The sequence below is a fragment of the Pagrus pagrus genome, assembly GCF_965226575.1.
Source record: "Pagrus pagrus genome assembly, chromosome: 12".
Lineage (NCBI taxonomy): Eukaryota > Metazoa > Chordata > Actinopteri > Spariformes > Sparidae > Pagrus > Pagrus pagrus.
In genome coordinates, this window is record NC_140196.1 from 28,776,499 (window position 1) to 28,792,718 (window position 16,220).

Sequence of the window (16,220 nt, forward strand, 5' to 3'; positions counted from 1 at the left end):
CTCTTGGTGCTTGTTGCGGGACGTATAAAGTTCGTTGAAGAGAAAAAAAAAAAAAAAGCTTGTTGCGGGAGGGGGTGTGTCGCGGGACTCCGAGGGGAGAGCGATACAAGCTCGGAGGGGAGGGGTTAAGGGGGGGTGTGTGTGTGGGGGGATGCTTTTTTCAAACCTTTCTCAGATCCAGAGCTTTAATTTATTAGTTATTAAATAACAGCCCTCTGCTGAACAAACTATTTAATTGCACCATTTTAAATCACAACTCCAAGTATTTTTTCCAGGTCTAAAAAACAGTTTTAATATTAGCACATATCAGAGAATGTAAACATACGTATATATATATATACATATACACACATATATATACATGTACACACACATATATACATATACACACACATATACATATACACACACATACATACATATACACACATATACACACACACACATATACACACACACACACATATATATACATATACACACACACATACACATATATATACATATACACACATATATACATATACACACACACATACACACACACACATATATATACACATACATACATACATACACACATGAAATTCAAGCAGGCCACACATCCTCTGGCCAAGCGTGGTTTCTCTGCTATTCATATGCTAATTAGAGCCGTTCGCACCTCGTTTCCCACAATTTTCGGCACAGACGAACGCCACGTTCACAGCCTGTAAATTGGCGTTAACTGCCGAAAATTAGGGAGATTTCCGGGCGTTTACTGGGCCGAAAATCCCACTTTTCATGCAGTGAATGCATCAGTCTATGTGAATCCAGTTTTGAAGAAGGAAGATGGTTCAAATCTGTACAACAAGAAGCATTACTGCTTTTATTGTAAAAAAGTAATACAAAAAAAGTCAAGACATTTGTTGCTTATGCACTGTGATGAAATTGAAGTTGCAAAAGCATTCAGTCTTCCAAATAACTAAAAAAAAAAGACGACTGCACTTAGATTTCATAAGAAACAAAGGGAACTTTGGACATAACACTGAAGTTTTAGAGAGCCAGAAAGGAAAGCTCATCCCTTTCAAACAACCAAAGAAAAAGACTGAGGGACAAGAATTTCTACACTGTGTACTGCTATGGACTGTTCACAAGAAGAGTGATGTAACGACATTTTCAGGTTTGCAAATTCAAGCCTCAGGAGAAGACACCTAAACCAGGTAAAACAAGGGTCCACGCACTGTGTTCTTTTGCTGAACCTGCTCCACCTGGATTTAGTGATGCATACTGGATGTTCTTGAAAGATATGATTCAAGACAATATTGCAATAGCTGTAAAGCAAGACAGCTGCATTCTGGAGTACGGATACAGACTGTTCAGGAAGAACGAAAGGGTAATCAGCCAACACCAATATATCCGACAGAAGCTGAGGGAGCTTGGCAGGCTGATTCTGGCAGCAAAAAAGATTGCACCAGTAAAGACTATAAAAGAACTCATTAAACCTGAAAAGTACGCTCATGTGGTCACTGCTGCGAGATGCTTAGCAGGGTTCAGTGACGAAACAGTGAAATATAAATGTCTGTCACTGGCCCACAAAGTTGGCCACAGCTTGCATGCTTTGGCCATGTTTGTCAAGTCTGAGGGATTGAAGGCCAGAGATAAAGAAAAATGCTGAGGAATTTGCTCAGCTTTACCAAGAAAGTTGGAAATATGACATTGCAAGCCAAGCACTGACTCAGCTTGACCAGTCTAAGTGGAATTGTCCTCAACGCTAACCATTCACACAAGATTTTCAAACTCTTCATTGCCAGCTGTCTGAAAAACAACAGCAACACTTAGATGCCCTGAAAGAAGAAGTTTCCTCCTCCAACTGGAAAGACCTGGCCACAGTGACCCTGGCGCAAATTATCCTCTTCAACTGCCGGAGAGAAGGAGAGGTGTCCAAAATGCCCTTGTCTGTGTATTTGTCGAGAGATGAATCAGAGACACATGAAGATGTTAACTTGGCCCTTACAGAACCGGAGCAGAAGCTTTGCAAACATTGTGCGATAAACATAGTTGGAAAGAGAGGAAGGAAAGTTCCTGTTTTTCTCACTCCACTCATGCCACCTGGGGTAATGTCAACCCCCAGGAAATTCTACAGCTAAATTTTAATGAAGAAGGTCACAGGTTCGATGATACCACGGGGCAAGAGACGGTTTTCAAATAAAAGGTAACACTTTATTTAACACATAAGTAACTCAGCAAAATTAATCAAAAGTACACACACACACAACTTGTCACAATAAAATTAGCACCCTGCAGAAGCAAAGATTAAAGGGCTGGACCTGTGTTTACAAGGTGACAGGGACAAATCAGAAGTAGAAAAGTCGGTAACTTAAAACACCTGTGACACTGCACTCACACACTGCACACTCGTGAAGGGGACCACCACCACCATGGATTAAACTGCCGCCTCGGGCCCACAGCACCTAACCCAAAATACAGAAAAACAAGTTAAAAACATGCCATAGGGTGCTAAACAGAACAGGTGTGACAAAACAATGGAAACGAAATATAGTGGCAGGGAGGGAGATGACCTGTCACACAAAGATAAAAGTTTGAATAGGGCAAGTTTTTAGTGGTTAGAGTTTGACTATAACAGCACAACTTAAATTCAACTATTTTTTTAATTATACCAGCTGTTTATGTTCCCCTTGTTGTACTGTTGATTGTCAGAGGTGAATCACTACACTAAATAACAAAATAGAAACTAATAAACCCCCAAACTGAAAACAGTGAAATGCCCCTTTAACGGCTCAGAAGTGGACAGCCAGATGAGGAGTGACCACGCGCTGCAAAGCCAGGCTGCTCAAGCCAAAAGCGGCTCGATCAACAATACGCCCAGACAGGACGTGTTCATGAGGGAGCCACAACGGCGGAGTGTAATTGAACAGCGTCATCACGGAGAGCCAAAGACATCCAATATTTTAGGTGGAGCCAAAACAGCAGCGTGGATCCCGGGAAAGACGGCTAATACCGGTGTGACAGTTTAACTGGTGTTCATTTTAACTGGCGAGGGTCCCAGATGTGCTGGAGGTGTGGTTAGAGAATCCCGTCTCGAGAGGGGTCATCGGCCCTGTCCGCTAACCAGGAAAAACAGTCCGATCACCCTGCACAGCGATCCAAGTCATGTATATGTATATTAATGTTGACGTGGCTTGAACACTACTATTCCACACGGAGATGCCGTGGTCTGCGACCTGCAAGCCACTTCACAACGAGCGCCACAGAGCGCACAGTGACAGTATAGGTGACTGTGTCGATGCCTGTCCAAAAAAACGCAACTGTCAATAAATTGTCCGAAAGTGCATGTTGTCGGTCTCATATCTGTGTCGTGAATGTCTGTACTTACATACAGCTGGTGGGTGGAACAATCTGAAGCATTTGTTCACTCCGAGCAGCTCGAGAGCAGCGTGGAGAGCGCTGTTAACTGTGGCGTTGAGTGCGCAGCGTCCAGGTCAACTTGTGACACTTCGTATCATCGAGTATTTCTTTCATTCCACACTCCATTCAAATGGTCACTTAAAGCCATCGGTCCCAGCGGTATACATCGCTATTAAGCTGGCGCCAAGTCGATGTGAAAACTGTGCACTCTGTCATACAGCCTGCTCGTCAAACAGTCTGCAGAGTATGTTGACATCCAGCCCAAACTCAGCGTGAGGTCGGTCAGCTGTGGCAGAGCGTGAGACGCCCAGATCAACCTGTGATACAAACACCTGTATCGACCGTCGATCGTGGTTCATAGCAAAGTCCAGGCATGTACTGTATCCCACACTGCTCAAAGTGTTAAGATGAATATCAGAAGGGAGAGGATGACTTCTTACCAGAAGTTAGGGCATGTGTCAGCAACCTTTACTATCAAAATAGACATTTCGTCCCGTCTGGTGCTGCAAAACACATAACGTAACGCAGCCCAGAAAGTATAAGGAGTATCAATAGGCCCAAATGAGCATTCATATTTTCACATGAGGTGGCAACTCTGCAGGGAGCTACTCATGCTTACAGTATAAGGTTCTTGAACTTTGCATGTCCATTTCAATGATGCCATGTTTTGGTGCATTTATGAAATAAAAGAACTAACCTACCATTAATAGAAATACAGTAGCAATACAGACCTATATATTCAGACCTACTTAAGTCCTCCCTGTATTTGTGAAAATTTGATAAATAAAACACATAGCAGCAGGCTAGATTTAAAAACAGTGAAACACAGGACAGTTTAATTTTATTTTAGTCCATTTCACTGTTAGTTAATCCTTTTTTTATTCTCAGCCACATACAGTGATCAACCCTCAGGCTTGAGCATAAAACACAATGATATCAACTCAGGATCATTCAATTAATCACAACTCGACAGAACAGAGACAATCTTGTGTGTATCCTGCAAAAATTTATTGGCAATAAGGACCCTCATTTCTGGCCATTGCAGCCTCTACAAAAATAGGTCCCCTCAGACGAGGGACAACCAACACATGTAGAGTGAAACCACATGCTGCATGTGGTACACTCAATCTAGAAGGGAAACAGAAAAACAGATGTCAGATTTTGGCAAACAGGTAAGCGTCACAGTAAGAGAAGAGGTGTACAATGAATAAAGTAGTCTAACAATGAGTGCACATCAATACGGTGTATCAATACTCAAGATATTGTGACAATGTGTGCTGGATTCTGTGTTTAAATCCTAGCTTGGGTCAGTCCTGTCACTGTGGCGTCAGCTCCAGTGTCCTCGGGAAGTGCAAAGACATGCAAGTATAATGAAACCATGCATTTCCAATAGCCGTGTGATAGATAGTGAGAGTTCACCCAGTGTTGTGGAGGTAGCCTATCCAAGGTGGATCCCAATCTTCCATCTTAATGTCAGTCAACATTAAAATACACTGTCTTACCCACTCATCTACATCAGCCCCTGAGCTCTCCTCCCCACAGGCCCGACACAGCTCCGACAGGTCATCTTCAAAACACAGCCACAACAATGATAAGTATTCATGTATGTAATGTCAATACAGACACAAATGTTTCAGTAAATGTGTTGGAGTGGTACATACCAGTGTTCGTTAAAAGGGCTGTTGCTATGTCGAGCCTGATTTTGTCCACACCCTGCAGGTCCACAGGGTAGTTTATCTGTTTACCCTGCAGGATCTGCTCTGCAAGCTGAGTGAAAGTGACTGCTCAGTATCAGAAAATTGACTCATCCTGATGATGGATTGGCAAAGGCAAAGTCATAGTCAAATTGTTACCTTGCATATGAACACACCACATGAAGTGGCATCCACCTGTCGTGGATGCGTCATAGTTGAGCAGGCCCATCGTCCCATTGCTGGGCAATGTCTCCTAACCAATGCCCTACACAGACAAGACATTGATCACAGCTCATTATTTCTAACCTCAGCCCATTCAAGATCTTCACCAATTAACTGTCAGTTAACTGGTGTTAAATTCACAAGGACAAGCTCATGGTAGCTAAGTTAAACAGTGGTCACACAGAGAATGATGTAATGTGTTGGGTCTCTGCCACAATATTATCTAAGGAATACATCATTAGAGTTGACATTTCACTCACCTTGTGACATCCCTACAGTGGTCAACCTGCTCCTTTGTGGCGCCAAATGGATCCAAATAAAGGGCCCTGTTCTCCTTCAGATACAATATCTATGGAAATGCAATTGATGATTACAGCCAGCCTGTTGTACACCAGATAGTCACATGATTTGTATCCACTCAGTGAACAATTACTCACAATAAGGGTCCAGTGTCCCTGGTGGCATACAGCCCCAGCTGCCACATCGTGGTTCACAAGATCCAGCTAGAAACAAGAATCATGTTTTACACACAAACATCTCAATGTACAAAATGTCACTACATAGGAATTGGTAGACAGGGTACTCACTCTTTTAAACTGCTTCTGTGATCCTTGCCAGACTGCAGACATGGCGAAGGAGTCCAGTATGTGTGTGCCCGTCCTCCTTCCGAGCAGCCTTAAATATGCATTGACAATCTGTGTACAACAGTGATCGACGTTAGCTAACAGAGAAAAATAAATTGAACAACAATGAGCACTTAGAAGATATTACCTCCGTCTCCAACTCCTTCCCTGGGGCCAGGTGCCGCAGGGTTTCAGAATAGATTTTGTATGGTCCAACCCTTGACCATAGGGTCTCCCCTCGGCCACCTGCCCATATGTCCCTGATTACTGCAAGGATGAAGATCAATGACAGTCATTTGTGAAATACATGATTCATGGTGTACTTTAATGAATCTTTACTCACAATGTTCTGTATCCTTTGCAGGGCCTGGGGCTTTTTGGCAGCCTGGTGTCCCAGTGGATGTGCTGTGTGTCTGTGTCTGTTGTGTGTGTGTCTGTGATGGACCAGCCAGAGGAGAGGAATCCAACACCTTTCTTAGTTTGGCAAGGCCCCTCTCCTCTGGCTGGATGTTATGTGTTAGGTGGTCAATGTTGATTTTTATCTGTTTTTTTCCCTTCTGGGACACCAGGTCTGCACTTTTCCCCTCTAGTCTTACAATTTTAAGGGGGCCAAGGAGATCAGCCTCCAGCTTGCCCCCTTTTCTTTCTTCCTCGCGCTTGTTCTTCTTAAGGACCAGCTCCCCAACCTTAAAATGGTCCTCCTGGCCTTTGTCCTCCTTCCTTTTTCTGACCTTCTCCTGGCTTCTTTTGGTGTTCCCCAGTACCGCCCTGTGAACACTGTCCTGCCTCTGAAGGCCATCACAGGGTTCCTCCCTGTTCAGTAGGGTGGTGACCCTGTCTTCTGTGACCTGCGACAAATCATTTGTAGTACACACACACACACACACACACACACACACACACACACACACACACACACACACAACATTTAACAATCTTACCTTGTACTCTTGTGGCACCTCTGAGGGGTACCTCGCCTCCCGCCCAAACATCAAATAGTACGGAGAGTACTTTGTTGTCAATTGTTTTTTTGTTCGCAGGGCGAACATTGTGGACTGCAAAAATCGGTCCCACTCAGCAGGATGATCAGCAACCATTTTGTTCAGGGACCTAGAAATGCAGAGATCACATTCATGTGCATAATAAAGCTGCTCTGCTAGCAACAGCAACTTTGTCATATCGAGAGAGCTACGACTCATTCCGGTACTGACAACAAATTATACCTCTGTATTGTTCCATTTAATTTCTCCACAAGGCCGTTGGTCTGTGGATGATATGGGGAACACAGGCTTCTCTGGATCCCCAGCCTCTCACAGAGTTCAAAGTTGACCCTCGAGTGATTAGTTGAATGAACATGACATAAGTCAGTACAGCAGTAGTTGCTTACTGGGGACAAATGAGGCATCATTACTGTACCTTGTTACAGAACTCTTTGCCCTGGTCTGTTAGCAGTCTTTTAGGTGCACCAAATTTGTAAAAGAAATCAAGTATACAATTTGTCACCTCGACTGCTGTTTTGCTCTTCAGTGGGTAGGCCTCAGCCCATTTGGTGAAATAATCAACCATAACACATATGTACTGATTGCCACCACCTGTGTGTGTTAGTTTACCCACCAAATCCATCCCAACAAGCTCGAGAGGCTCGGTCACCTGAGGGAACAGACAATAGGACATGAGAATGTGATCAGATCAATGGTGTATTTGAAAACCGTCTGCCATGACACTCTCTACCTCTATTGGGTTGTATTGCTTCTTTTCTTTAATGCTTGCCCTCTTGGCCTGGCACTGTGGACACTGAGCAACCTGGAAGAGACGAAATAGTAAAATTTGTGATGAACGGACACATTAGTTCAGTGTTACATCCACAGACGCCCCTACTACATTTGCAAGAATACACATTACACTCCCCAATGCACCAGGACAGAACTGTGGCAGGTGGATGTACCACAGATAATCAATAATGAAGTGTGTGTGAACAGCACATGTATCACCACAAGAGTCTGAGGATACCAACTTACCCATTTGCGGATGTCTTGCAGCATTCCTGGCCAATAATATCTACAGATGATGGCACTGTGGGTTTTTTCCACCCCACAGTGTCCACCAACTGGACTGCAGTGGAACTCCTCAAAAATGGAGTTGGCCTCCACTGCAGTCAGCACAACTTTGGCCAGGTGCTCAGTGCCATCCTTCCGTCTCCTGTAAATGTAATGCAGTGCTCCATCTGATGATTCAATGGTATAGTGTTAGTTTTGTAGGGAGTTGAACCGTAGCAGATGATCGTTCTGTTCTAGGGTTGATAAAGCATGCATCCTTACCCTTCATCCTGAAGGTGTCCGCCCTGCGTCTGATAATGTAACGCTCCTTGGATGTCAGTCTGTCCGGGTACTGACCATGGAGCTTTAGGTCCAACACCTCCTGCACTACTTTTGGATCCATAGCTATCTATCTAGCTATCTAGCTATATCTATCTATACCTCTCTATATCTAGCTATCTCTCTATATCTATATCTATATATCTATCTATATCTATATATCTCTCTATATCTATATCTATCTATATATCTCTCTATATCTAGCTATCTCTCTATATCTATATCTATATATCTATCTATATCTATATATCTCTCTATATCTATATCTATATATCTATCTATATCTATATATCTCTCTATATATCTATATCTATCTATATATCTATCTATATCTATATATCTCTCTATATCTATATCTATATCTATCTATATATCTCTCTATATCTAGCTATCTCTCTATATCTATATCTATCTATATATCTCTCTATATCTAGCTATCTCTCTATATCTATATCTATATATCTATCTATATATCTCTCTATATCTATATCTATATATCTATCTATATCTATATATCTCTCTATATCTATATCTATATCTATCTATATATCTCTCTATATCTATATCTATATCTATCTATATATCTCTCTATATCTATATCTATCTCTCTATATCTATATCTATATCTATCTCTATCTCTCTCTCTCTCTCTGTCTGTCTGTCTGTCTGTCTGTCTGTCTGTCTGTCTCTCTCTCTCTTGCTTACTAACTCCAACCTACTTCAAAACCCACAAAGATGTGATGTGTGTCTGAGTTTTAAAGGCTACCACCCCTGTAATGATTTAAGTTTCTACACCTGTCTATGGGTTGCCATTTTACAACAGCCTGTGATTCTCCCTACTGATGGAGTACTCTGTCCACCTGTGAGTGATGACCAACCATGTCCTTCCCTAACTGCCCAACAAGTAACTGGTGTGTGTACTTTGGATGGCATTGTGTTGATTTGTGTTGGATGTGATTGAGATGTGTGGAATACATGTCTGTGGACCTTGCAGAAGAGCACAATGACAACACTGACGCCACAGTGACAGGACTGACCCAAGCTAGGATTTAAACAAAGAATCCAGCACACATTGTCACAATATCTTGAGTATTGATACACCGTATTGATGTGCACTCATTGTTAGACTACTTTATTCATTGTACACCTCTTCTCTTACTGTGACGCTTACCTGTTTGCCAAAATCTGACATCTGTTTTTCTGTTTCCCTTCTAGATTGAGTGTACCACATGCAGCATGTGGTTTCACTCTACATGTGTTGGTTGTCCCTCGTCTGAGGGGACCTATTTTTGTAGAGGCTGCAATGGCCAGAAATGAGGGTCCTTATTGCCAATAAATTTTTGCAGGATACACACAAGATTGTCTCTGTTCTGTCGAGTTGTGATTAATTGAATGATCCTGAGTTGATATCATTGTGTTTTATGCTCAAGCCTGAGGGTTGATCACTGTATGTGGCTGAGAATAAAAAAAGGATTAACTAACAGTGAAATGGACTAAAATAAAATTAAACTGTCCTGTGTTTCACTGTTTTTAAATCTAGCCTGCTGCTATGTGTTTTATTTATCAAATTTTCACAAATACAGGGAGGACTTAAGTAGGTCTGAATATATAGGTCTGTATTGCTACTGTATTTCTATTAATGGTAGGTTAGTTCTTTTATTTCATAAATGCACCAAAACATGTCATCATTGAAATGGACATGCAAAGTTCAAGAACCTTATACTGTAAGCATGAGTAGCTCCCTGCAGAGTTGCCACCTCATGTGAAAATATGAATGCTCATTTGGGCCTATTGCCTTAGATATACTTTCTGGGCTGCGTTACGTTATGTGTTTTGCAGCACCAGACGGGACGAAATGTCTATTTTGATAGTAAAGGTTGCTGACACATGCCCTAACTTCTGGTAAGAAGTCATCCTCTCCCTTCTGATATTCATCTTAACACTTTGAGCAGTGTGAGATACAGTACATGCCTGGACTTCGCTATGAACCACGATTGACGGTCGATACAGGTGTTTGTATCACAGGTTGATCTGGGCGTCTCACGCTCTGCCACAGCTGACCGACCTCACGCTGAGTTTGGGCTGGATGTCAACATACTCTGCAGACTGTATGACGAGCAGGCTGTATGACAGAGTATACAGTTTTCACATCGACTTGGCGCCAGCTTAATAGCGATGTATACCGCTGGGACTGATGACTTTAAGAAACCATTTGAACGAGAGTGTGGAATGAAAGAAATACTCGATGATGCGAAGTGTCACAAGTTGACCTGGACGCTGCGCACTCAACGCCACAGTTAACAGCGCTCTCCACGCTGCTCTCGAGCCGCTCGGAGTGAACAAATGCCTCAGATTGTTCCACCCACCAGCTGTATGTAAGTACAGACATTCACGACACATTTTTCCTGGTTAGCGGACAGGGCCGAGGACCCCTCTCGAGACGGGATTCTCTAACCACACCTCCAGCACATCTGGGACCCTCGCCAGTTAAAATGAACACCAGTTAAACTGTCACACCGGCTGACCAGTTATCCCGGTCTCTACAAATAAGGCACACAAACTATAATTTAATATACAACTAAATATTAAAACTAACATTTTTGGAAGAAGCAACTCATACATACCACTCTGCCAAGCTACGGTGAAGGCCAAGAGGGGCGGCAGAACAACAGCCTGCGCCACGGGTCAATCACCCAGCTACAGACACAAAGAAATAATCAGCTGGGAACCGAGTGACAGCCGCGGGATCAATTTCGGACTTACTGAAAGGGACGGCAAGCGTATCCAGGAAGGGCTTCTGGCGGAGCGATGTGTCTCCCCACAGCGAATTGTTCTACAAAGAGCGGAGATCGCGTCACCAAAGTGCCCGTGTTACGCACACATGAACAATGGAAGACTAGCAGAGAGCATTACCTGAATGAAGAGGATTGTACCCTCGCAACAGCCACGCCGAACCACCGCGACAGACCAGCCACAGCCACCGGGAAGGAGTGGAGGAAAAGAGTGAGACAGGTGTGTCCGCACCTCTCTATGTAAAGGCGCCCAAATAGTTGGCACAGTGCCATATAGTGGCAGGGAGGGAGACGACCTGTCACACAAAGATAAAGGTTTGAATAGGCCAAGTTTTTAGTGGTTAGAGTTTGACTATGACAGCACAAATTAAATTCAACTATTTTTTGAATTATTCCAGCTGTTTATGTTCCCCTTGTTGTACTCTTGATTGTCAGAGGTGAATCACTACACTGTCAGCTGTCCAACTCATTTGTGCAGTATTTTGTCAATTCACATTTCAGAGTGTTGAACTTGAGGCCCGTTCACAAGAGGACATGGAAGGTATGTGTGAATCATTGTTTAACACTGATTATGAATGATCAATCATTTGATTGGAATATTTGTGTCTATATTTTATTTGGCTTCACGATTGACAGCAGGTTCCCCAACTTATTGTTTATTTTTGGGAATGCACATTTGGAAATGTGGAAAAGTTACCACGTCTTATCACACAACATTTAGAGCTTTCACATATTTGGTGACTTTTATAGAATCTTTAATTTTAAAAAGATGTATTTGCTATATTTTAAATTCCCCTTCTGTCAAAGTGTGGAGTGTGCAGAACTTCCTCAGTCACCTAAGATAGATTCACAGTATATACTAAATTAACATGAAAGAAAAGGATCAAATGCAGCCAGCTAACTAAAAGCTCTTCTGTTTCGTTTATTTTATTTTTTTTACCAGATGCCAGTATGGCAGAAGCCCAGGGGTCAGAAGATGAGACCAGCACTACATCACAACAAGAAAGCACCTTTGCCCAAAACCAGAGGAGGAAGTTTGTGAAAAAGAGAGGTAAGCTTCTCAAGTGTATTCAGTTAATGTTTTTTTATTTTCATGAGGAACTTAGTTCATACAGTTTACAGACAAAACAAATTCAACAATCACAAACCAATTATGACTCAGGTTAACAGTGTCATATGTAGTGTTTGTAAAAATGTTTAAAGGACCTTAAAAAAAAAACACTTTGGGAGAAGGGTGAAAGCCAGCTTTTCCACATGATATACTTCTGTCACAATTCCAATCCAATTGTCTTTTGTTTGGGCCTCTGTAACCACCTTCTTGTTATTGCTCTTTTACTGGCCGCCAACATTATTCTAATCAAATACATGTCCTTGGAATCAGTGGCGAACTTAGCCATTTGGGGCTCCAGGCGAACAGTCATTTGGGGGCCCCTGCATCTACCGGTCGAATGTATCTTATAGCGCATATGAGATACTCCATACAAGGGATGAACAAAAGTCACTATCCTTCCTTTCTTCCATCACACTCAGCCAGTGTAATCCATATTGGATTAACCATCCTTTTCTATGGATATTGCAAACTCTCGTATTGTCCTAAGGCATGGATGTGTGCAAATAGATTTGAATTTGTTTCAACTTTAGTTTTCCTGATCTTCTTCAGCCCCTGACTAATGCATGTTCTCACTGACAAGATGATCTTGACTCTTCAACTCTTAACAAAGATTCATGACCTTGGTTATACAATATTAGTAAAGACTTGACATTTGTTATTCCAGGGAATAACAAATGTCACCATTATTTACAGTAATGTAATATTTAACTGAATGTGTATGAACATATTTTTAAAAACACTGAAAAGAGGTTTCCAGCAAATCACAGCAGGAGGTTGTACAGAGCCTTGTGGTCTATCTTGTGTCACCTGCAAAGTGAGAATAGCATAAAAACAATAAGATTAGTTATGTTGACACATATTGCACAGACTGTTAACCTAATATGTCATCATTTACCTCTTCAGTCCCCCTGTTTCTTTGCCTCTCCCGTCTTACTGGGCTGTTCTCTACCTCACTTGTCTCTGAATGCTTTTGTGTTCATCTCTCCTGTCTCTGAACTTGTTTTTTCTCCTCTCTCAGTTTGTCTTCACTTCTGCGCCCTTTTCTCCTCTCTCTCTCTCTCTCTCTCTCTCTCTCTCTCTCTCTCTCTCTCTGTCTTCATCTCTGAGCTTTTTTTCTCCTCTCTCTCTCCCTGTTTGTCTTTATCTCTGAACTTGTTTTTTCTCCTCTCCTTCTCTGATTGTCTTCATCTCATCTCAGTGTTAGCCTACAAAAGCCAGGGTCATGTTAGAATCAGGGTTTCTTATATCCAGGCCATTACTTCCACTTTTATGTCATAATTATGATTATTTTTTTATCTCATAATTTAAACTGTTTTAGATCTCATAACAATTACTTTTATGGTTTATGGTTTCGTATATCCAGGCCATTACTATAATCAGATGATCAGAGATCAGATGTCCTGATGATAGGATTTTACTTTTCTACCCCGTTTGACCACAGTGTTCTCAGCAATGGCAAAGTGGTGCTGTCCGTTTTTCAGCTGGTTGACTCCACAGGAAGTGGATGTATGAAGTCTAACGCTATGTTATATGACTGCTTCGGCTGATATTTAACTTTAACAGCTCTCCGGTGAACTAAGTTGAATAAACTAAAGATGTGTAATGTTAAGTTACTGTACAGTACTGTACTTGCATAAGCCTGTAAGTGAAACATACAGTCTGAGGTATATGTTTATGCTCAGCTCGAAAGGCAGTGTGGAGATTGCTGTTAATTAGCTGTGGCAGAGTGCGGCACACCCAGAGCAACTTGTGATATAACTTTAAGCAGTGGTGCAGGTATAACTAACTTTTTCTGTCGGCATTGCGTATACCCACTTCGAAATCCCCTCTGATGCGCATCTTCATTACATTGTTTGAGGGAACTATAGGTAACTGCATACTTGTGGATGCAACCGTCACTAATGTAGATCCTCAGGGATTTAAGATGTTATGTTTCTAATTTTGACAATCTAACCTAAGGTTGTAAGACCTATGGCTGTTGGTAGCTGTTGTTGATTTTGTTCAAATACAGCAAATTGTAATATTATGGGTTACTGTTCTTCAGACGATGGGGCTAAACTAGTTAATCTGTGCTAACGACAGATGCCTATTGTTGTCATAGCACAGTAAACATCACGTAACGTTGTGGGCTGATGGAATGTGAATACTGTAGAGTGTAGTGTATCAGTAAACTACCTTCTGATATTAGAATGAATAATTCTTTGGGATAATTTGGGATACTGTGATTTTAATACAATACTGTGATTGTTGCCATATGTTATTGTCGATTTCTTTATTTTTTATTTCTGTCGTTAGGCCCTACATGTTTTGTAAACACAATTTTAAGGTCATCAACATATATGTTATCCATCAGTATTCATTTTCCTAAGCTGCTGACACAGTTGCGCAGCACGTCCTTGGTGCAGCTGTTTACATTGTTATGTTATAGCCTAGTTATTGATGTTGGTGTGGACTGTATGATGTACAGTCGCTTGTCCGCAGACCGAGCACTGGAGGTTTGATCCCCAGCTCCTCCAAACGTAGGCAACTTTTTTCAGTGCCTTGTAAGATTAGTCAGCTGCGTACACAGTTATTACTGTTTTGTCTGTATTTTCACATCTCTACAGAGGAGTGTTTAAAAACCTGATGGACGATGGCCCATTAAGTGAACAAAAAGATCCACTGTAATGCTAATTGGGTATGTAGTCACAGTAGTCCTGCTGGCCCAGCCCTGCTGCTGCTGTCTACCACACACACACAGAATGTGAAGAAATAAAACATAATTTTTTTTGACAGGGACACGGATTGAGGGGAAAATAACGCAACATTGACTTTAGATCAAGGGCCCATCGTATCTTAATGCTTTCTGCCGCTCTGAAATGCGCCAGCAATGCACCTGATCACACCTCATTTTAAGACTGTCGGTCTAAAACTAGCAATGACACTTTGATGTTGCGCTGTGCGCCACTTCAGCCAGCAAAAAGATGGGCCCTGATGCTGGAGGATTGCTGTACACTCAAAAAAATAACTCTTTGAATGAACTTAAAAAAATCATGGAAAGTATTTCCACATGATTAAATGGCTTTCTTTCAGCATTAAGCAATTTTGTTAGTCCAACTTGATGCACTTTGCATGGGTTCAACTTCATTTATAAGGGTTGATTGAACTTGTTTACTAGGTTTGGGTCCAACTCAATTTAATTGGGTTGGGTCAATTAATTCATTAGGGTTGATTTAACTTGTTTCCTAGGGCTGAGACTGACTAAATATAATAGTATTGGACCCACTAATTTTTAATTAAGTAGTAAAATTACACCAGTATATTAAGTTGATCCAACCCAAATAAAATAAGTTGGCCCAACACAATTGCTTAATGCTGAAAAAAAGCCTTTCAATCACATGGAAATACTTTCCATGATTTAATCAAGGTCATTCAAAGAATACAATTTGAGTGTTAACACTTTAAGGTTTGCAGTGAATAGTAACTGAAACTAAGTTTCAACAAAGTCTACAGACTGCTTGGTGAATTTTGAAGTGCCAAGAGAATGAATCACAGTACCTATTACTTAAGCCATCAAAAAAGTCCTTAAAATGAGTGTAAGATGATCTGAACTCCAAGATACTGTTAACACAAAAATACAGTTTTTTTTATTTCTGACAAACTGGTAAAATAATACAGCTCACTGCCCCCTTTATTTTTGAAAGTACCAATCAAATGGATCACAGTACTTCGTACTTAATCCATAAAAAAAAAAGAAAAAAAAAAAAAGCAGTCTATAAAACGAGTCTATGCCATGATGCTGCCTTGCCTTGCTTTTGACCTTTGACCTGTTGGGAAATTGAACAATGCCTCCGCAGTCACATTCCCCTTAAACATTTGCAATTAAGTTTTGCACCCGTATGTGCTGGTGAACTCACAGAAACACAGGTTAACAAAAGACCATGTCCATACCGCATTTAGGGGACATCTTTTTCGACCTGTTTTTAAGCCATCAGTGGGCAGTCTCAAACAGTCCTTTA

At 41.6% G+C, this 16,220-nt stretch overlaps 1 protein-coding gene across 1 annotated transcript; it reads right to left on the minus strand.

Annotated features, from left to right (window-relative positions):
- Positions 1–4,431: 4,431 nt before the first annotated feature.
- LOC311266368 (uncharacterized protein) lies at positions 4,432–5,929 on the minus strand (the record flags this gene model as incomplete). Its single annotated transcript, XM_084368717.1, has 7 exons — positions 5,909–5,929; positions 5,759–5,824; positions 5,582–5,670; positions 5,259–5,364; positions 5,067–5,172; positions 4,908–4,972; positions 4,432–4,533 (listed from the first exon to the last, which is right to left on the minus strand). The coding sequence occupies exons 4-7, from the start codon at positions 5,334–5,336 to the stop codon at positions 4,432–4,434; spliced, it is 351 nt and encodes a 116-aa protein (XP_084224843.1). The 5' UTR covers positions 5,337–5,364; positions 5,582–5,670; positions 5,759–5,824; positions 5,909–5,929.
- Positions 5,930–16,220: the final 10,291 nt, after the last annotated feature.